This window comes from Podarcis vaucheri (genome assembly GCF_965113315.1).
Source record: "Podarcis vaucheri genome assembly, chromosome: 6".
Classification (NCBI taxonomy): Eukaryota; Metazoa; Chordata; class Lepidosauria; order Squamata; family Lacertidae; genus Podarcis; species Podarcis vaucheri.
The window spans coordinates 75252057-75277366 of record NC_138764.1 but is presented as its reverse complement, the minus strand read 5'-3'; the positions used below and the strand labels follow the sequence as shown (position 1 = coordinate 75277366).

Below are 25310 nucleotides of genomic sequence, written 5' to 3'. Positions count from 1 at the left end.
TAGCATTTTGCAATTCCAAATAAGCATGTCTAGGACTAGAGTATTTCATTAGCTACAAGTCAAATTTATATGCACTACTCACAACAATTATTAACATTTTCAAGCACGTTTGAAAACATCTTGGCTTTTTGTTTGTTAACTACTTGCTAGTGCAAGAGCGAGCAAATTGACCACCGAAGTTTGTTAGTGGCTAAGCCACCAATGTAACCCAACTTCTTCCCAATGATCTATCTCCTCTCCCTAAAATCTGCCTGCTTCAAGTGTTTAGGGCATGTAGCAATGAGACAAGTACTCCATGTTAGTAAATAGCAAGGTGGTTTTATTTGTTTGCATCCAGCTGGATGCTTTAATGCTTGCATCATCATCATCAACTGGCAAGATACCTCAGTTATAAAAGTGTTTATTCCAAGCGCTCTGGCATGGAATGCCAGGTGTTCTGTTTACATTTGAGATTTGCTCCCCATTTACTCTATTACAAAGCAGCAAATGGTAACAGCCATACAACAGACATGCGTGCAAGTCTAATACTCCTCGCCTTCATCGTCACCATCCAAGGAGTCTGTGCCCACTTCTTCATAATCCTTCTCAAGTGCAGCCAGGTCTTCACGGGCCTCCGAAAACTCCCCTTCCTCCATTCCTTCTCCGACATACCAATGGACGAAAGCACGCTTGGCATACATCAAGTCAAATTTGTGGTCCAGGCGGGCCCAGGCCTCCGCAATGGCTGTGGTGTTGCTGAGCATACAGACCGCACGCTGGACTTTGGCCAAGTCACCACCAGGAACAACCGTCGGAGGCTGGTAATTAATACCCACCTAGAAAACAATAAATAGAAATGCAGACAATGTAAATTTTCCTATATCACAATAGTATCTAATTTGTGTGCATTTGCAAGTCAGAAAGGAGCTGCATCTGTACGCAAGCCAGCAAGCTCTAGATCACCCTGCGTTAAGAACACCATCGCTGGGAGTGTAGAACTTCACATTTGTTCTAAAAATCTTTTGATCTGGGCTCCTTTACCCATTTGCAAAGTGCAGTATTTTGCGCCGCTATTCTTCACAGCTAGCATAGTGGGCAGCTCTTATAACTGACACATGGATGGGACTTTCAGATACTTAGAGCAGGGGGGGGGGGAATCTCTTCTTCCAAAAGCTGCCTATTCTTTCTTTCACCCTTTTCTCCTCACCCAGTGGGAAGGATTGACAAATAGCTCTTGCCAGAAGTCAGAACAGAGAGATTTTCTACCTCCTCCCATTTCAGCTTTCCTTTGTTTCCCGCCCACTTCTCTCACATGGCATCTCTCACGAGGGATGCAGGTTTTCCACTCGTACATTAGAAGCTGAAACATCATTAGTCATCAACATAATTCTCTTTTCTCTACAGGCCTACATCACTTTATAATTTTGTTAGGAGCTAGTGCTCCCATTTTAAACTGCCCCCACAAATTGTACATTAATCTACCATGACTAACGTTAGAAGGCATTTTTATATTGAAAAGTCCTGATCGTCAACGTTCGAATCAGCTTTAGTTAGTTCATATATATGGCAAGCTGAGTATTGACTGAGTATTTACACCCTCCTTCATGTAGGGTCTGCAAAAGCAGGAAATGGTAGATACCCTTCCACCAAGATTGTGATCAACCATCCAGTTCAGGGGATGGCTGCATGCCTTTAGGTCATCTTAAGACTGAATTAAGCCTGCCTACACCATTTATAAAATTATATACTTGAGATGTGCTTATTCAATCACCTATAAATCTTGACATGAACCAGACCATTTTGAATGCAATCAGCAGCGCTTACCTTAAAACCAGTAGGACACCAGTCAACAAACTGAATGGTACGCTTCGTTTTGATAGCGGCAATGGCAACATTGACATCCTTGGGGACAACATCTCCACGATACAGCATACAACAAGCCATGTACTTGCCATGGCGGGGATCACATTTCACCATCTGGTTGGATGGCTCAAAGCAGGCATTGGTGATCTCAGAGACAGAGAGCTGCTCATGGTAGGCCTTCTCTGCTGAGATAATGGGGGAATAGGTTACCAGAGGGAAGTGGATCCTGGGGTAAGGCACCAGGTTTGTCTGGAACTCTGTCAGATCCACATTTAAGGCACCATCAAATCTGAGAGAGGCGGTGATTGAAGAAACAATCTGACCGATGAGGCGGTTGAGGTTAGTGTAGGTTGGGCGTTCGATGTCCAGATTCCTACGACAAATGTCATAGATTGCTTCATTATCAACCATGAAGGCACAGTCAGAATGTTCGAGGGTGGTGTGGGTTGTCAGGATGGAGTTATATGGCTCAACAACAGCAGTTGAAACTTGGGGCGCTGGGTATATGGCAAATTCTAATTTTGATTTCTTTCCATAGTCGACTGAGAGGCGTTCCATAAGCAGAGAAGTGAATCCTGACCCAGTGCCACCTCCAAAGCTGTGGAAGATCAGGAATCCTTGCAAGCCAGTACACTGGTCAGCCTGGGGAGGGGGGAAAGGACATTATAGCAGGCTAGTGGTCCTAACATTTGAGAATGGGTTTTGCCCATTCACTTTTCTACCTTCTAGTGTGGTATTCTGCCCAGCAGCAAAAAGTTCATTTATCATTCAACTCAACCACTAAGCAGTTGTAAGAAAAAAGCAGAGACCAAACATAGAACTCATCAGCAGGAACTGTGAGCAGTTCCCACAGCAACCAAACAGATCTGCCAGTTGGAGGTAGATATTTCTTATTACATGGAGGTCACAAGCAAATTTTGCAAGTTCATTGACTAAGCAGGCCATATGTAGTTTTATTTATTTAGAGTATTTCAGTCACCCAATAACTTACATTCTCTGGGCAATCACAGCCTAAAAAGATTTTTTTAAACTCACAAAATACCCCCCCCTTTCAGTTCTCTAACCCAATACTATTTTATACATAAAAATTGAGAAAGCTAAAATCTATACCAGACCAACAAAAATTGCAATCTAAATATTTTAGAGTGTAAGAAAGTCATAGCCCCCAGAATTATCTTACTGTAGTTATCTATAGCCTCATTCTTCTTTGACTCAATTCTAAAACCATGTGAGACGAGACCAAATCCATTAAAAAATGGCAGAAACGAATGTAAAACATTGTATTAGTTGCCTTACATAGACCTCCTAGACAAAGAGGTAGTACAGTGGCTAGGGAAAGAAGAGGGTATGTTTGCTCAAGTCTTGCCCATGGGTAGGCAAACTAAGGCCCTGGGCAGGATCCAGCCCAATCGCCTTCTAAATCCGGCGTGCTGATTTAGTGTGTTTTTACATGAGTAGAATGTGTCCTTTTATTTAAGATGCATCTCTGGGTTATTTGTGGGGCATAGGAATTCGTTCATTCCCCCCCCCATATAGTCTGGCCCCCCACAAGGTCTGAGGGACAGTGGTAACCACACCAAACCTGTCACTTCAGGACTGCCACATGGTTCTAACCAGAGTAAAAAATACATGAAACAACAGTCCGTGTTCTAGTAGCATCAAAAGTAAAATATCCCCCCCCCAAAAAATAGATGGAGCTACAAAAGAGCTCGAGGATATTTACATTTTGACAGGCACAGATTGACGGGTGAACTCTTGTTGACAGAATTAATTTTTAAACAGGGCGAAATGTTTCAATGCACGTTTGACTGTGCAAAAGCAACAGAACTTACCAGTTTCCTGACGCGCTCCAGTACGAGATCAATTATTTCTTTGCCTACAGTGTAGTGACCTCTTGCATAATTATTAGCAGCATCTTCCTTGCCAGAAATCAGCTGTTCTGGGTGAAAGAGCTGTTTATATGTCCCAGTCCGCACTTCGTCTGAAAACAAAACCACAAGTTATTGTACAATAAAAATGAAACAAATAAAATTTACAATTTTGCTTATGCTTGAAGCACCCTAAGTAGTTTTGCAGGTTTATAGAACTTGAAGAGAACTTTTTTTTTCTACTGACAGGCACTGCTAGCAATTGCCTAGAACAGGTTTTATTAGTACAAGAACAACTGATTTTTAAACAATATACATAGAAGTATAAACAGCTGGCAACAGTATCCAGTATGTGGGTTAAAATGTTTTTCCCGCTACAATTTCCACAGGGTAGCCATGCTAGTCTGTTGTAGCAGAGTGGAACAAAGAGTCTTCAAACATCTTAAAGCAGGCATGGCCAAACTTGGCCCTACAGATGTTTTGAGACTACAATTCCCATCATCCCTGACTACTGGTCCTGTTAGCTAAGGATGATGGGAGTTGTAGTCCCGAAACATCTGGAGGGCCAAGTTTGGCCATGCCTGCCTTAAAGACTAGTAAATATGTTAAGTGTTTTACCCGTTACACGCAAAGTAGACCCACTGAAATAAATGGGCCTGACATAGTCCATAAATGTAAATTGGTCTACTCTGAGTAATAATTACTTGGATATAACCTTTCACCTTTTAAGATGCCACAAGAATTGTCCTGTCCCCTCATCTGTAAACACTTTCTTGTAAAAACTTAGGCAAAACTCCTGCAATTCAGTATTTCACATACCAAGCATTACAGATATTCATAAGTGACATCTTAACCCAGGCTTCACTTCCATCCAAGTCACAGCAAAGTACTACCTAATTTCTCAAGGATTACTGTATCTAAACTTAAATAATGATAAATATGTTAACCACATGTTTAGAAACACTGTGCCTTGCTCTGGCTATGTCTACAGTTAAGGTCATGCAATGTCTTTTATACAGAATCTAAATTACAACAGGGAAAAACTGAAACCTCACGTTCCAGACCTTTTATTATACAACTGTCCCACATCCCATCTCACATCCATTCCAACCGCACAGGCTGTATTTACTTTACCTATCACTGCTGGCTCCAAATCCACAAATACAGCACGAGGGACATGTTTCCCTGCACCAGTTTCACTGAAGAAGGTGTTGAATGAGTCATCTCCACCACCAATTGTTTTGTCACTTGGCATGGTGCCATTAGGCTGGATCCCATGCTCCAAGCAGTAGAGTTCCCAGCATCCATTGCCGATTTGCACACCAGCTTGGCCAACGTGAATTGAGATGCACTCACGCTGTGGGGAAGGGAGACAGACAGAAAAGGTTAATGCCCAGTTTCCTCCTCCTTTGTTCTTTACTGAAACTGAAATGCAAACTGCCACCAAACCCATTAAAAGAGGAACATGCACTTAAAGAGAAGCTGCCAAGCACAATTCAATTTACAGTTACCAATATCCTGCGGGATAAAAAAGAGAGAGGATTAAATAGTCTCTGTGTCCCATAACTGCCAACCCAGCCACTACTGAAATAGTACTGATAGCAGATGGCCCACCATTGATTGCATATACAATATATGAATTATTCAGTTGAAAACAAATAAACCCATCTAATTTAGGTTGAAAACTCAGCTTGCCAATAACCACCTCTCTAGCTGCTGTATAGCTCAGTCGGTAAATCATGAGACTCTTAATCTTAGGGTTGTGGGTTCAAGCCCCATGTTGGGCAAAAGATTCCTACATTGCAGGGGGTTGGACTAGATGAGCCTCATGGTTTCTTCCAACTGTACAATTAATTAATTTTGAATTTATATACAGTACTGCCCTATACCCAGAGGTCTCAGGGTGGTTCACATAAAAGATTACAATGTATATAAAATAAAAATAATAACCCAATAACACTCCCCCCCAAAGAGCCACATTTTAAAAGGGTATAGGATATCTACTACTCAAATTATTTCCCAGTTACTATCTTGCCCAAGAAGTAGAAAAGGTTCTTGACCATCTAGAATCCCTGGCAGCTCTGCTTTTCTAGAACCAATCAAGAAAAAAAATATTAGAAACCCAAGATGCTTGAGCTTTGTAATTAGATTCCCATATACATTCCTATAATGCACTGTGTACAGCATTAATAATTTTTTATTGTGAGCCACCCAGGGAGCCTTGACTAAAGAACAGTTTACAAATATGCCAAATAAAGCACAGATTAGTCCATTTAAAGAAAAAAATGGTCTTTTCCCAAGGAAGTTGTCGTCAGTTTGGATTGTGATGTTCATGTGCAAACATCAAGCCAGATGGTGATATGTTACCATACAGAAATTATGTTTCAATTGGGCTAACACAAATCCTAAATCTACCCTAGTTAAGGTTCTCCCCATTCCAGTTACTGTTTTTTCCCAAGGTCCTCCCCCCCCAATGTAATTTAAATATCCATCTCTCATACTACGTGTTGACTGATGCTGCTTTTCCTTGGTTTATTGATTTTTAATGCAAAAGAGAAGAAGTTAAGCTTGTCCCCAAAGTATTCTTTATCTAGAAATAATGATAAAGCTAACTCAATTAGCAAGCTATTGGTGCACTTTTAATTAGCTGTCCTAATTTGTTAACTTTACTCCCATGTGTCTCAAAGCTCAGGTGATGCTCTCTTGTAAGGTCTATTTTGAGATATCCCTCCAGTTCTTACATTTAGATATTTCTGTCATCAATTATCCATACTTGGTAATTTTCTTCTACCACGGAAGGATAAAGATCTAAATTATACAGCGCACAACGGTATTTCAGTTTTAGCTTAAGCAGCAGTTAATAACTTAATTGTATATATTTTTAATGTTAGTAAGTGCTTTAAATCTCATTCTGCTCTTTTCCCATCAAAACTTGTCTCCCCTTTCAGAAGATCTCTTTCTTTCCACCTTCCACCTTTCAGACACCTTATTAGTGGTTCCTGGATAAATGGCCAAGGATATAGTGCATGAGGTTTAATGCCCCCACCATCTTTCAAGCTGAGTATTTGCTTAGTGTGAAAAGTGCCACAGGATTCTCACTTCATTTCAGCAGCAAGCTGGGAGGCACAGAACAGGAACATCCAGTCCTTGGCTTGCCAACACTGAGAAAACAGCCTCATGGCTGATTCATGTTCCTGCTATCTGCCTTTCATCTATTAAGCAGTGCACTTCATAGGACACCCATCGAGAGTGGTGGTGGGCTTACTGGGCAATCCAGCAGTATTGTCAGGATTTGCAGCTATGTACAACAAAAAATTTGGAGATTTAGTTCTCAGACATCTGTGCACATTCAAGGGTTGTACCCAACTTAGGTTTTAACGTGAGTGGAACTAACATTGGTTTACAACCCCAAGTCTTTTACTACACCCCCCCCCCAAAGCCAGGGACAGCTGTTAATGGAACGCAGGCACACCTCAGCTAAGGCAGAATTAAAAATACGAAGCACAGACAGAAAGATGATCTAAACAAAGTAAGGGAAATAGGTCCACAGCTAGCTAGCAGTGGCTGTAACTACAGTGGAAACCTGGAAACATTAGTTCAGTCGAAATATCATACACGGGAGTTAAAGCATATCAAAATTGCAACCCTGAGTGTGTGTGCTTGTGTATGAGGCTTACTGGCTTCATAATTGAATAAACTCTCACGAATATTAGGACAGCAGATGAAATCTTCAGTTGTTGATTAGTTTCCTTTGCCTAAGGAATCATGAGGAGGAATGATCAATAATTTCTGCTACCTGTTACACTGCTCCCTGCTATTTCATGTCTGGAGGGGGGGAAATCACATTCTTTCCTGCAGTTATTTAACTGGCACAATCGGAATTGTTGGCAAGTCACTCTTGATGCAAGACATTTGTAATCTAAAATTCAACTAAGGCCATAATTTTGATGGACAGAATACAGCACTTTAGCCAGATGTTAAGAAATGCCTTCTAAGACAGAATTCAGGTCTCTGCAGTCATTTCAAGATTTAGTGTCTATCACTATTACAGCAATGTTTCTCTTGCCTTTTGGTTTTTTTTGGTGTGTGTTCACAAAGTTGTACTTGGAGAACTCACTAGCAAAAAAGGATGGAATGTAACAGGAAAGCCCTGGTGCCAATTTTAAAAGAATGAAGTGTGTATTTGTGCATGTGTGTACGTGTACACACACACACACACACCACAGTCAGTTTGACAGGATGGAGCAATTCACATTAAGGGATAACACAAAATAGCAATGTGAACTTTGGGCTAAAAATCAAAGAGAAAGACTTAAAAACAAGAACCCTAAAACCCCAGGATGTTGAAATACCAGGGAAGGGAAGGACAGAGAGGCAGCCATCTTCTTTAAAAACTTCCCACCATTTTGCAGCAATGCTGCTTTATAAACTTGTAAAAAGGGGAGTGCAGTGAGTGGCCAACACAGCATCAAACTAGTTCTGATACCCAAGAAAGCTTCCAGCACTCTTAAAAAAACCACAAAAAAACCACTACCTGGTCAAAAATAACCAATTAAGTCTTGAAGGACTTAAAACGGAGGCAAGCAGGACAGAGGGTGGTGGATCAAAAACTCTCGCCCCTGCTGCCCCTCCTTCCCATTCCAGACAAAGGAAGGGGGCTCGGAGATGTCAACTCGAAGTCTCCCAGACAAATGAGTCATGCCCAAGCCATTTTAAGTCTCCGCTTCCTTTTTGTTGGTCCTTTGATTTGATTTGAGGGCATGCAGGCATCTCTTGTTGCGTATCCCCAAATGCATGTCTAGGCCCTGAGACGATTAAGACCGAGAATCTCAGCAGCGGAGGTTTCAAGAGGAGCTGGCAGAAAGGACAAGCGGGGCAACTCGAGGTTGAGGGACAACGAGACACTGAATCGGAGAAAAGAGTCCAAGAGCAGCAGCTGTTGGCTGGTCTCCCACGCGAGGACTTTGGACACTGACCTTTTGCAAAAACCCGAAGCTCACCCCCCCCCAACTCAGCCTACACCAGCTGGGCGCGCGACTCGGGCGGGGAACCAGGAAACGAAGAAAGGCCCGATCCTGCTTCACAGAGGCCACCCTTAGGGAAACCTGTGGGCCTTCCGAGATCGAGGGGACCCCCACCCGCTCTGAAAAGTCCTGCACCTCTGTCGTAGCTGCTTTCTACAGACGGCATGGGCTGCGGTCCTAACCGCTTCTACTCAGAAGTAAGTCCCGCTGCATTAAGCAAGGCTTACTCCTGTGTAAGCGGGGATAGGACCGTTGTCTTAGCAAAGACTTCCCGCTCTGTTAAATGCGCATTACACACCGATCTACAACCCTCTTTCCCGCCCCGAAGGACGCGGAGAAGCCCTTCGACGCCCCCACTCGCCCCATCGTCGCTCGCGCGGCACAGAAAACGGAAAGGGAGATGTTGGAAAGCCCGACGGCATGACATTACGTAAGGCAAAAAAACACATAACGCGCGCCTTTATTAATAGGCACCGAGGGGGAGAGGCAGGAACCGGAGGGAAGAAAAAACCAAGCAGCCCTCACCATGTCTCCGACAGGCTACGAGGAGTCTGTGAGGTTGTCGGTGCTCTGGCTTCAGCAGACGCGCTACGGGTCTGATCAGCACCACGAAAACAGCTGCTCTGAGGTCCGGGCATCCCTTATATAAGGGGCTCCGAAGGAGCGCTTCTCCCCTCGCAGCCGATTGGACAGCGCCAGAGTCCCCTTGCCCCGCCCCACGCGCCCCATTGAATAGGGAGCCAAAGGGAGACGCCCCCGGCCCGCCACCATTGGGCAGCGGATATGAATTTGCCCATTTGCGGACAGCCATAGGATAATTCGTAACCAGGCAAAACTGGGAGACGAGTTCCCGCCAAACCAAAAATGATCGGAATAGGAGCGAACCCCGCAATCTCCCTCTCTCTCGTGCTATTTCCACCACTGGCAGAACCTGCTTTTATGTCAGGTTCATATACCTGGGCTTGACTGCGGCCTTGCGGAGTCCAGCACAAGGCGTTGCTTCCCTGATTTTGGAAAATTTCCAAGTGCGGTGTCCCCCAGAGGCTGGGGGTTGGTCAGTTGTTTCTGGACGTGTCCCTTGAGCAGGCAAGCCTTCCGCCCACCTAGTGCCGAGCCGCTTGCCGGAGAACCCTGCGCTCCTGTTTTGGCTGCGCTTTTCTGCACAACTTGGCGACATCCCGCCAGCTTGCAAGACGGACCATGTTGAAGAATGAGGTGCGTTGGACGTGAATCCGACGGGTGCCAAGAGATGCACTGATCGATTCCTTCCCGACACACTTCGAACCATCGATGCGATGGGAAATAAATCCACTTTAAATTAGGTTGAACCCAGCGCTCTATATGGTTGTGATGAACTTACTTCTCCAAGAGTTGCCAGGTTTGGGTCCCTTTTGGGAGGAGGTTACTAAAGGCTCACTGGAACTTTGTAACATTTGCATTTGGGGACAAATATGCCGGCTGCCCAGTTTAAACACTCCAGCAGGCACAGAAAGGCCGCTGCTCCTGTGTGAGGTCTCCAAGAATGAGAGCAGGGTGGGTGGCTTAACTCTATATCAGCGACCATTAGGGAAGAGATGAAAAACTGCCCTTGATGGAAATCTATGGTAGAGCCATACTTCGAATACTGCATATAGTTCCCATTGCTGCATTTCAAAAAGAAGTTTGCAGAGTTGAAGGAAGGGGAAACCAACATGATCAGGGAACTGGAGTAAATACCCTAACACAATTTGGAGCTCTTTTTTTTTAGGTTGGGAGAAGAGAAGAGTAAGATGTGTGTGTGCTGGGGGGTGTGTGTATATGATAAAGGTGTATAAATGTATGCACAGTGTAGAGAAAGTGGATAGAGGGAAGTCTTTCCCCGCCAACCCGATACTAGAAGCTGGAGTCAATCAATTAAGCTGAAATGTGGAAGATTCAGGACAGACAAGAGGGGCTACTTTTTCCGCACAGTGCTAAACTATGGAATTTAGCTACCACAACTATGGTGATGGCAACCAGCTTAGAATTTTAAAGCTCTCTACAAGTTGTCTTGTGGACAACTCCGCCAGAGAAGAAAGCTGCCATTGGCTACTAGTCATGGTGACTATAGTATTTCTCCCTAGAATCTGAGGCTTCCTGCTTTTCAGTGTCATTCACTGGGGAGCCCAAGCAGAAGATAAAGATTGTGCTTTCCCCCTGCTTGTGAGCTTCCTCTGGGCATCCGTGGGAAACAAGATGCTGAACTAGAAGGTATTTACTCTGATCTAGCTGGGCTCTTGCGTGAAATATCAGGCAGGGCTCCCACACTGTTAATAATTGTGTAGAGATTTCAGCAGGTTGGGCTTGTCATGCAAGTTACACTTGCCAAAATTCTCTCTCCTACATAACTATTAAAGGTGTTGGAGTCTTGTCCACTCTTTCATCTAGTAAGACAGGTGGGGTGAACCTTCAGCCTTCCAGATGTTCCTAAGCTACGATTTCCATGAGCCCCAGCTAGCACAGCAAAAGGCCAGGGATGATGGAAATTGTAGTTCAGTGGCATCTCGAGGGTCAAAGGTTCCCTACACCTGTAGCAGGGAGGCAGGTGTAGCATCCTAAAATACTGATAAAGCCCAAGCTGAGTTCTCTGTATATTTCCTGTTTTTTCTCAAACTGCAGTGTATGTTTACACATAGATTAACACATCCTTAGCTAGGAGGGGGCTAGTACCTTCTCTGATAGTTGTCCAAATCAGTAATCAGTTGGCTAATTATTTATTAGTTCCCATGCCAACACATTACTAGCACTCTTGTCAAGTCTACTTATTGCCTCAGGGCAACACAGACAGCTGACAGAAATCTGATAGAAAACAGATACAATATAACTGAGGTTGTGCCAATATGTTACATACTGTGAATTGTCATTCCAAGCACACTTGCTAACTAGTCTGTCCCACTGAGTTTGGGGATACATACCTGTCTACGTAAACATGTATAGGATTATGCTGATAGTTAACTAATCATAGGTAAACTATTATTTCCAGGAATGATAAGAGAATGGATTTTTTTGGTAGTAGCTCCCTGTCACCATTTAGTAAAATCCTGTGATATGTAAATATTAGTTAGGGGAGTTATGTTTTATTATTGGACTTTGGACGAATTGAGGTTCATTAGCGGCAGCAGGGGTGTCTGGATAGATCAAGGGCTCTTGGGTATTGAGTATCTCATGAAATAACTGCCAGCTGCTGGAGATTTACAGCCCCTTATCTCAAGGCTGTCAAGGCTGGTACCCAGGTTTCTAGGACACCCACCTATTCCTAACTAGTAACATCTTGCAGCTGGGCCTGTTATGGGTTTTTATCTCCCGACTAATTCTGGAATGGGCATGTCTGTATTAGCACAGGGCCACCCAACCCATCCACCCAGGTCTCAGTTAAATATGCCAAGTCTGCCCCTTCATCCACAACCAAATCATGGATGCTTGATGTTTTATTCTGGACAGACCTGGCATTTAGCAACAATGCCACCAGTTTCTGCACCATGGTTATGGAGGAGCCATAATCACTGTAAATGATAACAGCAGTATTTAAATATCATTTTTCAATGATATTTAGCACTTCCCAAACATTATCTCAAAAACCCTCCTTACAATAACCATCTTTAGGGAGATCAGAATTATTAATCCTATACTGCAGAAGGGATTTGTACAAGAGGCTAAGATAATAATACAGTAGATTGTTCAAGATAGCCTAATGAGGTCACAGCAGAATTTGAATGCAAGACTTCCAAAGACTCTGTTCTTGAGTGTGTGTGTGTGTGTGTGTGTGTGTGTGTGTGTGTGTGTGTGCAAGCCTCTTTCTCGTTTAAAGCAGCCCAGCAAATGTAACCTGGTTTGTCCTTGGCCTTTTCCCAGTAGGAGACTCTTACTATAGAGAATTTAATTACTGCTTCATGGTTTCTGGAAGGAAGGAACATGACCAGGAATTAACATGGTATGTGTGTGTGCAAGGGGAACGTGGGCTGGTATTGGTAAGAGAAACACAGGAGGAGTATTTACAGCTCTGGGAGTTGCCTGCCTGCTGTAATTGCTGTATGTGACTTACTTATTAACCAGTCAGACAGGCCAGGCAAGATAGACCAGGGATTATTTTGCATTCTTGAGTGTGTTAGGTAAGGCTGAGGGATTTTTAAACACCCACATAATACATTTCGGTGGTTTTTTCCCCTTTCATGTTCTTTAAATACTTGTGCTTTGCAGCAATCCACATAGTACTAGGGTGCATCACACACTTGGTTTCAGAGCCATTGGGTGAACAAATAAATCTAATTTTTGATGGCATTTGGCTACTTTTTTGGCTGTAGATTTTACTTATGAGTCTGCTTGATTCCGTGCATGGTGTTTTAGAAAAATTGGGGTTGGCTTTTGCAACCCAAATTCCCTTGGGACTTAGAGTCCCCTAAGTCCATGATCGGTCAGAGAAGAATGGATGGAGGCAAAATCCAGTGAAAGAAGGAAGATATTTATTTTTCTGTTGCAACGAGTCCTCCCCCCCCCACTCTTTGCAAGGAGGTGAGCAACCAAGAACAAAGGTGTGCAAGCCCCTTTAAAGACTTTTGAAATTGCCCAACCCCTTAATCAAAGACCACCCCAAAAGCACCATACATACATCACAGGAGGCTGTCCATAGCAGAAATTTGAGTACATGCCTTCTCTCCTGTCTGTCAAGATACCCTATAATGTTTTGCTGATTGCATTACCTGGACAGCCTGACCATACTTTTGAGATGGCAAATACTTTAGTTCTTGAATCCAGGTAACAGGCATACCCTATTCATACACAAAATATGTCCTCAAGACAGGAGTTGAAGGATTTGTAAGTGAAAGAACTGTTGGGAAATATTTCCCCAGTGTATTTCCTTCTGCAGAGGAAATATTTGGAATGATTAGGAAAGCCAAGATGGATTTTTGGGATAGTTCTGTCGCTAAAATAAAGTAATTTTTCTAAGGGAATATTCTGTGTGTCTGCTGTGTGTGTGCACCCTAAACGTTTATAGCAATGGTAACTGGTTTTGTGAGCAGGTTTGCCACCACATGTATGAATAACTGATGTGCCTGTTTTGAACTGCATGAGCTCCCAATACATGGGTTTGTGTAGTACAGAAGATTCAGCTGGGAGTAGATATTGGCCAATGAAATACATTTGAATATGTCTTACTGCAGAATTTCCCAACCTGGTGCCCTCTGTGTGTTTTAGACTACAACTCCCATCAGCTTCAGCTAGCATAACTGTTTAATTTTTCTTCCTACTTTTGCTATTGCAGACCGGGAGGTTTGAGTTACCTTGATGCTAGACCCAGCTCTCTTCTCACATTCTTGATCAGCCTCTGGTACAGTGGAACCTCAGTTTTTGAATGTAATCTGTTCTGGAAGTCCATTCGACTTTTGAAACATTCGAAAACTGAGGATCAGAGGGCTGGCAGCAAAAACCATTGAAAAAATGGAGAAATGTGCCTCAGAAGACATTTGACTTCTGAGGTGCGTTCGAAAACGGAAGCATTCACTTCAGGGCTTTTGGCATTCGGCAGCTGAGACGTTCGGAAAGCGAGGTTTGACTATACTCTGCAATGTGCACTTTACACTTACATTGGGCTGTATCCAGCTCAAACTTGAGAAATGTCCCATGGCAAAAACAGGGCCCCAGGGCACTCTTGGCTGAATCTGGCTTCTATCGAAATCAGTGCTGAATGATTCACCAATATTACTGGGTTTGAGTTGAAACCCAGAGCCAGGCAGTATAAAGATCACACATGCATATGGCAGAATAGCTGGAAGGAGCTCTGGATGTTGTGTGTACTTCTAGGCAGGGCTGTAACTAGGGGGTGGTGAGGTAGGCCCTTGCCAGGGGTGCAGGTGAGGGTGAGTGCACAAAATCAGCTAGAAGTATGTCAACAAATATGCCTATAAATAAAAATATTGATTATTGCCTCATAAGAACATGTTTTAAATAGAGGGTGAATTGAATGGGTGGAAGAGAGGTGGAAAAAAGAGCTAATTTGTCAGTGTCTAGGGGCTGCAATCTAGCTAGGGCTCTGCTTCTAGGCAGGAGTGAGGAACCTTTTTTGGCCTGAGAGTCACAGGCCCTTCTGGGAAGCCTTCCAGGTGTCACATGCCAGTGTAAGTTTTAGGGTTGTACAGGAGGCTATTTTCTACATACATTCATACACCCCTCTCTTGTCATTTATCCAGGCACACAAGAGGCAATATCAAGAGTACAAGGACATATTCCTAGGGTCAGGTGAAAAGGCCTGTGGGAGGCACATTCAGCACCCGGGCCTAAGGTTCCCCACCCTGTTCTAAAGGGATGCGTTTTCATAGAATTGTAGCGTTGGAAGGGAACATAGGGGCCATCTAGTCTAACCCCCTGTAACGCAGTAATCTTTTGCCCAATTCAGGGCTCGAACCCCTGACCCTGAAATTAAGAGTCTCATGCTCTACCAGCTGAACGATCTCTGTTCCCCTTTGCTGTGATTCTAAATGCCAGGTATTTTTACTGAATTGCAGAAGGCTTGAAATTTAACCTCACGGGTTTCATTTTGCAAATAACAAGATGAATCTGGGGACAGTATCAGTAAAGGATAGTTTGCAGTGTTGTCCTTGACTCATCATTTGTCACTCAAATTGGAGGAAAAGAGGATAGGAAAGCTGGCACTTTTAACTGGGGTGGGAAAGTCCACACAAGGAATCACAGAGACAGTGCTGTTTCAGCTGCTAGGGTTGATCCCATAAATGGTTTTGCAGGACAGTCTTCCTCAATTTAATCATTGCAAGAGTTGATATAATAAATGTGTGATTTATGAGGTGTAAACCAACAATGCTGGGTTGTTATGGGTTTTCTACTAGATCACTATGAATGGGTTTTTTGTCCATGTGAGTTGCCTTGAAGAAATACCTGACTAGCCTCTTAGATTTGACAAGACAATTGATAGCTATATTAAGATGGTGTGTATCTGTGTTAACTAAGATAGCCCAAGAAAACTAAGTGAGCCTTGGGAAATTTTATTCCTTTTAGTCAAGGGAAGCATTTAGTCTGTGAGAAGAACAGTTGACTACAGTTTTGAGTGAGACCAGAGTTTTCAGAAAAGCCCAGAGACACAGAACTGCTTAGCTTTTGGACTTTATGAGCTGGCAGTGTTTTGGAGTGCTAGTTTTTCCCCCTGGCTGGAGTCCTGAAGTGAGAGCATTGAACTTTGGCTCTGATGTGGAGTATTTAAGCTATGATTCAATGTGGACATTTCCTCTCTGCATATATAATATTTATATATCACTATCGAACACCTAATTTTATCTTTTTTGTCAGCTGAAAATCAAAGAGTACAGACAGCTTCTCTTTAATTTAAATTTTAATGCATGATTTTATGAGATTTCCACTATATTTAAAAATGAGACTTGCAACCGTACCATATTATTTTGCATACCAAAGACTGCAGACCTTTATTTCTTGTTTAACCTGTTAGGAAGGAATCGGGCCTACGTAATTGCATCATAATATTTCTTAATCCATTCATTACCAAATGTCTTTTTAGTCTTTCGTCCAGTACAAAAACTCCATCAAATGTATTTCAGAAAACCTGCTCTTTTAAATATGTCTTAATCCCTACAACGTTAACCATAATTAGGAATGAATTGCAACATTTAGGGTACAACATATATCACATGACTGCTTTGTTGCAGAAGGAAAGCGCCGTTGTTACGTGGATCTACACAATACATTTCAAGCGCATTCAATGCAAATTTAAAACACGTTTGCACCTGAAGTTTGCACATTCCATAATTAATTGGCAATACAGTGGTGCCCTGCAAGACGAATGCCTTGCAAGACGAAAAACTCGCTAGACGAAAGGGTTTTGCGGTTTTTGAGCTGCTTCGCAAGACAAATTTCCCTATGGGCTTGCTTTGCAAGACGAAAACGTCTTGTGTTTTTTGCAAGTTTGTTTCCTTTTTCTTAACACTGTTAATACAGTTGTGACTTGACTTCGAGGAGCAACTTGTAGAACGCGGTGTGGTAGCCTTTTTTGAGGTTTTTGGCGATTTTTGAAGCTTTTCCAAAACTTCTGACACCGTGCTTCGCAAGACGAAAAATTCGCTAGACGAAAAAACTCGCGGAACGAATTAATTTCGTCTTGCGAGGCAGCACTGTATACGTGGCAAAATAGCTGCATGGGCTCTCTGAGTGAAATTGCCGCTCTTTCAGAAGAACATGAGGAAAGCCTGCTGGCTCTGGCTCATGGCACATCCAGGCCAGTGTCTCTGTTCGCACAGTGGCCAACTGGATGCCTAGAGCAAACCTAAAAACAATATCTAAGCCATGGTTAGGCAAACTAAGGCTCAGGGGTTGGATCCGGCCCAATCACTTTCTAAATCCAGCCCACGGATGGTCTGGGAATCAGCGTGTTTTTACATGAGTAGAATGTGTCCTTTTATTTAAAATGCATCTCTGGGTTATTTGTGGGGCATAGGAATTTGTTCATTCCCCCCCCCCAATATAGTCTGCCCCCCACAAGGTCTGAGGGACAGTGGACCGGCCCCCTGATGAAAAAGTTCACTGACCCCTGGTAACCACACCAAACCTGTCACTTCAGGACTGCCACATGGTTCAGTAACTGGCATTCAGAGGCATACTGCCTTCAACAGTGGAGGTGGCAAGGAGATATTGTTTGCCTTATCCTTCACAAATTTGCCTAATCCATTTTTTAAGCCATCCAAGCTGGTGGCCATCACTACTTCTTGTGGGAGCGAATTCTATAGTTTAACTATTATCCACACTTAGCTTTTGCCCTGCTCTTTCCAGGCACAGGCCCACGCTTAAAAGCTCAGTGTCCAAGTTGGCTTGTCCCCCTACCCTGGAGCTTTCCCCACAAAAATCTGCCCTTTAGTGCTTAATCAGAGCAAATTTGGGTTTTCTGTGGATTTTCGCTTGCTCCGATTGAGCTTTAAAGAGCAGGTTTTCACGGGGAAAGATCTAGAGTGGAAAAAGGGTGCTTAGGCACAGAGCTTTAAGGTGCAGTCTGTGCCTTGAAAACATGGATGAAAGTTAAGTGTGGATAAGTGCTATGTGTGTGTGAAGAAGTGCTTTCGTTTGTCTATCCCGAATCTTCCAACATTATGGGATGTCTCCAGGTTCTAATATTACAAGAGGAGGGAGTAAAGCTTTTCTCTCTCCATTCTCTCCAGGCAATGCATAATTATATACTTCCTTCTGCAAGATAGTGATATCTTGCAAAGGGCCTCTTTCTGTTCAACCAGATGTTCTGAGTTTGCAGAAAGATGAGGTGAAATTCTCTGGCGTATATCGTAGTGGAGATATGCCTGGGTCTAATTTTTACATATGATTTGCATTTATTGTGCCAAAATGGTGTCTAGTTTCATCAGTGGGTTTTAGGAATCTATGACAGATACAGACATTACTCCATAACAAATCAGCGCTTCCTCTGTATTTTTAATTATTTAAAAATTCCCCACTTTCCCCTTAAATATTACATAAGGTAAGGGTATAGACATTATAGATTTATAAAGAACTTCTAAAGAAGTTGATCATAGTAATTAATGTTTCTGATGCACAATTTTCACAAATGGCAAAGAATTCTGAACAATAGTATAAATATTTTATTAAATTGGTAAAGTAAATACCTGATTTTTGAGTGAACAGAGATTTACCTCTCAATCTACTATATACTTTGCAATGTTGCCTGCTTTGCTATGCATTTAGATACATCTCAAGATATAACCAAATTTTGCATAGAATTGTGGAGAGCAAGGAGGTGGTTTTCAAATATGTTTCGATGCAATGGGATGGCAGTTTCGATCAAAATAGCAGACTGAACTTTTCAAACCAGCACTGATGTTTCGGTTTCTTAGAATTACTGAGCAGCAGAGGACACAATGCTGCTAGCTGTAAATAAGATGTCCGCGGGTCTTTCATCTTTCCTCACGTTTTTCCTTTTTTTGTTATTACAGAAAAGAAAACACTGTCCCCAAAATCTCTAATATATACATCAATAAATTAAGGTATATTGTCCAGCTAATAAATGCAATGCAAAAATGAATAAACATTTGAGGTATTGAAGTATGCAGTAAACTAGGGGTGGCTAACTATATTTGGCTAACCTTGGGCAGCCCTCTAGGGGCTGCATACCAGCAACGATGTCCAGTGACTGACAGGTGGGTAGCCATGTTCACTAGTCAAAGCTGGCCTGCACAGGGGTGGGGTGGGAAGATAAAGCTCTGGTTTGCCAAGCCAAAAAAATTCTTCACCCTGGCTTAGAACTTGGATACCTGAGGGAGCACCTTCTAACTTATGGGCCTGCCTAAGTGCCACACTTGTCAGGGACTGAAAATGCTGCAACCTGAGGAAGGGCACTCTAGTTATTCCTCAGATAGAGTTGGTGTCTGGTTTTACTGTTTGTTGATGGCTTGCATGGTTTTATGGTATTGCACTTCCACTTTGGGATAATTTTGTAATAAAAAGCAACATGTAACACATTTTAATAAATAAATACCATGTGGTGGTACTTTAGCTGAATCTACTTCTTACTGAATCTGATATTCTTTATGTGCCAACACGAAAAAGGGCCTTTTTGGTGGTGGCTCTCCATTTGTGGAAGGCTCTCCCCAGCGGGAATCACCTGGTGCCTTCATTACATATCTTTAGGCACCAGGCCAAATTGTTCCTCTTCCGTTAGGTCTTTGCCTGATTAAACAATCGAAACATGGACCACTTATAAACTCCATCTCCAATTCCTCGAAAGATTCCATCAACGGTGTCTCCAAAATTTTTTACACATCACTTGGGAAGGCTGGAGAACTAATGACAATGTACTGGAAGAAGCAACGATCACCAGTGTTGAAGCAATGATTCTTCAACATCAACTTCGTTGGACTGGTCACATTGTTCAGATGCCTTCTAAAGCAACTACTCTACTCCCAACTTAAGAATGGAAAGCAAAATGGACAACAAAAGAGGTTTAAAGATGCTCTCAAGGCAAATCTTAAAAAATGTACGGTAGTTTAAACACTGATAACTGGGGAACACTGGCCTGCAAGTGCTCCAATTGGAGAATAGACTTTACCAAAGGTGCCATGGACTTTGAAGAAGCATGAACTCAGGGCAAAAAGGAGAAAGGAGCTAAGAATAAGGCACTTTTGGCAAACCCTCAGCGGAAACCTAGGTCCCCACTGTGGAAGGACATGTGGATCCAGAATTGGCCTTCATAGTCACTTACGCACACTCACTGTTAAGACCATTTTATTGGAAAATATTATTATTTGGCTAGAAGTGATTGCCAAAGAAAGATGGGCTTTTAAATGTGCTTGTAGGAGGGGTTTTTATGTTGTTTTTAATTTTTATGTTATAATGTTATGTATTTTGCATTTGCATTTTGCATTTTTATGTTGTACAGTAGACAGTATAGAACACCCCACTTTTTTCTTATCTGATAGAATGATTCAAGTATCCCTTCTAAATTTAATCCTACCAGATGTTCCCCACATATACCTATTGCTTAACAACTCTTCTTCTTCAAATTCAGTATTGTAATAGGTGGCTGTCAAAGGAGACAGCCCAGGAGTTAACATGTTCTTGGATTTCTGCCAGTTCACAAATAGAGCGCTAGTACACAAATAGATCTCTGTCTCTAGGGGTAGAATTTAATAGTTAATAAAAGTTTCTGATTGCAATACCATAATGCATGCTTTAAATTTGCTCTTATGCCTTGCTGCTCCAAGGTCAATAAGCAACTTTCTCATGGTATTTGGTGTTAACATGCAACTTGGAAGCTTAACTGAAACACTGTTGAAGAAGCACACTTTACACTTTAATAAGCTAGGCTTATTAAAGGAAACACGTTCTTGGTAGGAAAGATCCTAGTTCTCACTCAGGTGGAGATACATAGAGCTATGTTTGCTCACTGATGTCTGCTGGAGAGACTCATGAAGATGTCTCATCTCCCAGGATGAGCATGAAGAAAAGGAAGTAGGAAATGAGGCCAGGGGCTCTGAGAGTATCAGTATAATACTGAATAAATAGATCAGCAAAAGGAAGACTGGAGGTTCCTCCCTATTTACCCTCCCCATGCCAGTCTACAAAGCAAGGTGAGTTGAATCCCAACGCCTCCCTCGGACAAAAAATTTAAATGGGCTAGCATGGCTACTTTATAATTCCACTTTAAGCCGGGGTCAGTGGGGCTTCCTTTTAAGCACTTAGGACTGTTGCCTGTCATAAATGGATGTATATACAATGGTTCATGAGCATATAAAAAGTATTGATTAAAAATATGATATTGTTTTAAAGGAAAGCTGCTTGATATTTGATATTCCTTTTTTGTTGTTGTTGTTAAAGAAGAAGTCCCCAGTCTAGCAAACGTTAGTCGTGAGTTAAAAAAGATAAAGGTACCCCTGCCCGTCAGGGCCAGTCGTGACTGACTCTAGGGTTGCGTGCTCATCTCGCTCAAGAGGCCGGGAGCCGGCGCTGTCCGAAGACACTTCCGGGTCACGTGGCCAGCGTGACGAAGCTGCTCTGGCGAGCCAGTACCAGCGCCGCACACGGAAATGCCGTTTACCTTCCCGCTAGGAAGCAGTCCCTATTTATCTACTTGCACCCGAGGGTGCTTTCGAACTGCTAGGTGGGCAGGAGCTGGGACCGAACGGCGGGAGCTCACCCCGCCGCGGGGATTCGAACCGCCGACCTTACGATCAGCAAGTCCTAGGCACTGAGGTTTTACCCACAGCGCCACCCGCGTCCCATAGTCATGAGTTAGGTTCCACTGAAAACAAGGGGAACTTGTTTGATTGGGAGTGAAACTCCAATTCTAAACATGCTTCCCACTGAACTCAAAGTCCCATTGTGCTAGCAGGAGTCCTGGCACTGGCTCCAGCTGGCAGACCTACTTAGTTGAATCTGGCCCACTGCAATGTTCTCCACATCTAGTTCCCTTATAATAACCCTCCACCTACCAAATTTTCCTATGGTACTCACTGCCTAAAGAGCCAGTCCTTCATCCTCTTCTTCAGCATGTCCTGGCAGAATGAGCCAAGTCATGATCTGCACAGAAAGGAGAAAAAGGAATCATTCCATAATGAAGGAAAGGCAAGAATTTCCTGGCGCTCCACACATCGAAGGAATGTTCTCCGGCTAGCACTAAACAGTAGCTAGGGGCCCTTTGTTCCATCGCAGGACGGTGCTGCCTGAAGCAGCCTCCTCTGACAGGTGCCTGGGCTGAAAACTGTTGATGTGGCATCCTTTTCCTGACTGTTCTTAGAGGCAGCTCTCTTGGCTGGGGGACAAACACACTATGGTACACCAGTCCAGGTCAGTTCAAACAGGAGCGGCCAAACAGCTTCCTCTCAAAGGCCACATTCCCTTGAGGGTAGTCTGTCAGGGGCCACATGTTGACTATGGGTAGGGCTGAACAAGCAGCTGGTGGGAGGCCACCCTGTCCTCTCTCTCTCCCACTGTTGCATGTCCAGCAGGCTGCTGTAAGAGGGGCACATCACTCTTGTCAGAGGCCTGAACCAATTTGCTTGCAGAAATTAAGCCAGATGGGTGGAGTATAAATAATAAATAAATAATAATGATAATGATGATAATAATAATAATATTGCCAATACAGTGGTACCTCGAGTTACAAACGCCTCAGGTTACAAACTCCTCAGGTTACAAACGCTTCAGGTTACAAACTCCGCTAACCTGGAAGAGTTACCTCGTGTTGAGAACTTTGCCCCAGGATGAGAACAGAAATCGTGTGCTGGTGGCGCAGCCGCAGCAGCAAGAGGCCCCATTAGCGAAAGCATGCCTCTAGTTAAGAACAGTTTCAGGTTAATAATGGGCCTCCGAAATGAATTAAGTTCATAACTAGAGGTACCACTGTACAGTGGTACCTCGGGTTACATATGCTTCAGGTTACATACGCTTCAGGTTACAGACTCCGCTAACCCAGAAATATTACCTCGGGTTAAGAAGTTTGCTTCAGGATGAGAACAGAAATCAGGCGGCGGTGGCACAGCAGCAGCAGGAGGCCCCATTAGCTAAAGTGGTGCTTCAGGTTAAGAAGAGTTTCAGGTTAAGAATACACCTCCGGAACGAATTAAGTACTTAACCTGAGGTACCACTGTAATCCATTTATCCTCCAAATGCCTACTGAAAGAGGCGCATCTTAATCAGGTGCCTAAAACTATAAAGAGGTGAGGCCAGGTGCACCTTTGTAGGAAAAGTGATCCACTTGCAAGGCACCACCATAGAAAAGGCCCTTCCCTGGGCCACTCACAGTCTTGCTTAGGGACCACCAAGACCAAGAGGGTGTCACCTGCTGATCTTAAAACACAGGTAGGTTGAGTTGAAAGGAGGCATTCCTGCAGCTATTTGGGTCCCACGCCATTTAGGCATTCAAACATCAAAGTAAACACCTTGATTTTGGCCCAGAAAACAACTGGCAACCATTGTAGTTTTTTTAAGATAGGAGTAATGTGCTTACGGTCTGCTGTTCCAATTAACATTAGTACTGCAGCATTTTTCATTAGTTGTGATTTCGAGACAGTTTTCAAAGACAGCCCCATGCACAGCAAATCAGGTTGTAGCTTATCAGATCGTGAATAACTACAGCCAAGGTATTCCTATCCAGAAATGGTTATACAGTGGTACCTCGGGTTACATATGCTTCAGGTTACAGACTCCGCTAACCCAGAAATAGTACCTCGGGTTAAGAACTTTGCTTCAGGATGAGAACAGAAATCATGCTCCGGCGGTAGCGGGAGGCCCCATTAGCTAAAGTGGTGCTTCAGGTTAAGAACAGTTTCAGGTCAAGAACAGACCTCCGGAACGAATTAAGTACTTAACCCGAGGTACCACTGTATTGGTACATAAGCTGAAGCTGGACATAGGCTTTCCTAGCCACGGCCACCTTGGCCTTGAGTGACAAAAAAGATTATTTCAGGAGTGTCCCCAAAATACACACACTTCAAAAGAAGAGCACCCTATCAAGAACAGCTAATTCTGCCACCTCCTGGACACCCATAGCACTTCTGCCTTGTTTGGATTCAGCTTCAGTTTATTTACATTACATTTCTATCCCATCTTTCCTCCAAGGAAATCAAGGCAGCGGATATATTGGTTCTCCATTTTATCCTCACAACAACCCTGTGGTTAGGCTGAGAGACAGTGAACTGGTCCAAGGCTACCCAGTGAACTTCATGGCTGATTGGGGATTTGAGCCCATCTCCCAGGTCCCAATCCAACACTGTAACTACCACACTACACTGAAGATGAATTATTGGGCCAGATCTAGCTCATTACCACCTCCAGGCACTGACTGAGCAGTTGCAGTGCCTTGCTTGGTACAAGTGGAAAAGAGAACACTGTGTGTGATATCAGCATACTGATGACTTGGTGCTCCAATCCTGATGGCTGCTTCCAGTGGCTTCGTACACATAGCATGGACAATTAAGACTAAACCATGTGCGATTCCACAAGAAAGCTAGCTCTGGCCCAAGCAGAAGTCTGAAGCTGCCACAGAATATGAATGGAGGACCTGCAAAGGAGTGCTTCCTACCTCTCACAGATGGTCCAGAAGGATAACATGGCCAGTGGTATCAAAAGCCACTGGGAGGTCAAGGAGAATCAGCCACTTAAGAAAATGTAGTAAAGAGGTATGAAGGAAGCTGCTGCACTGGAAATAACCACTGCTTTAACAGAGACACATTCACTTATTTGCAAGACAAGTGCTGGATCCCAGAAGCAAAAGAATCCACACTACAGCCCTGAAGCAGTGGTGCCACCATGAGGTGTACATTTGAAATGGAAACGTCATCATGCCCTCTGTTTTACTTTCCAGGTCATTTCAGATGCTTGCCAAGAAGGGCAATGGCTTCTCTGGTGTCCCAGAGGACAGGACAAGATCTAATGGGTTTAAATGATAGGAGGACAGACTTTAACTAAATTAGGAGAAATGGATGGTTGAGAGCACGTCAACAATAAAACTAATTCCTTAGAGGGCTAGAGGGCTTCAGGAGAGGTTGGGGGTGCTCTAAAGCTGGGTTTTCTCAACTAAGCAGGATGTTGGCACTAGAAATCTACTCACTAGACAGGGGTAGCCTAAAATCCAGATGCTGCTGGACTCCCAACTGCCACCAGTCCCTGCCAATATGGTCAGCAGTCAGGGATTATGGGAGTTGTAGTCCAGCAATAGCTAGAAAACAGCACATTGGCTATTGCTGGTCTAGAATATTTTTGCCTAACAAAAGCATTGGACATTTCTCTTCATGAAGTCCTTTAGCAATGTTTTGTAGCTCTAATTTACAAATAGTTCCTTTGATCTATCACAGAATCATAGAAATGTAGCACTGGAAGGGATCCCGAGGGTCATCTAGTCCAACCCCATGAAATGCAGGAATCCCAACTAAAGCATCCATGACAGATGGCCACCCAATCTCTGCTTAGAAACCTCCAAGGAAGGAGAGTCCACAACCTCTCGAGGGAGTCCTTGCACTGTCAAACAGCTCTTACTCTCAGAAAGTTCTTCCTGATGTTTAGTTGGAATCTCATTTCTTGTAACTTGAATCCATTGGTTCAG

General features: G+C 43.4%; 1 protein-coding gene across 1 annotated transcript; it reads right to left on the bottom strand.

Moving 5' to 3' along the window:
• Window positions 1-298: 298 nt before the first annotated feature.
• On the bottom strand, window positions 299-9408 carry LOC309535440 (tubulin alpha-1C chain-like). Its single transcript, XM_082228508.1, has 5 exons — window positions 9260-9408; window positions 4845-5067; window positions 3675-3823; window positions 1804-2484; window positions 299-815 (listed from the first exon to the last, which is right to left on the bottom strand). The coding sequence occupies exons 1-5, from the start codon at window positions 9260-9262 to the stop codon at window positions 522-524; spliced, it is 1350 nt and encodes a 449-aa protein (XP_082084634.1). The 5' UTR covers window positions 9263-9408; the 3' UTR covers window positions 299-521.
• Window positions 9409-25310: the final 15902 nt, after the last annotated feature.

What these genes read in the sequence shown, in the direction of transcription:
- LOC309535440 (XM_082228508.1), bottom strand. An exon ending in TTTGGAGCCAGCAGTGATAG is followed by an intron (nt 3,824 to 4,844) that starts GTAAAGTAAATA and finishes TTTTGTTTTCAG; the next exon opens with ACGAAGTGCGGACTGGGACA. An exon ending in TGGAGCGCGTCAGGAAACTG is followed by an intron (nt 2,485 to 3,674) that starts GTAAGTTCTGTT and finishes CCCCCTCCCCAG; the next exon opens with GCTGACCAGTGTACTGGCTT.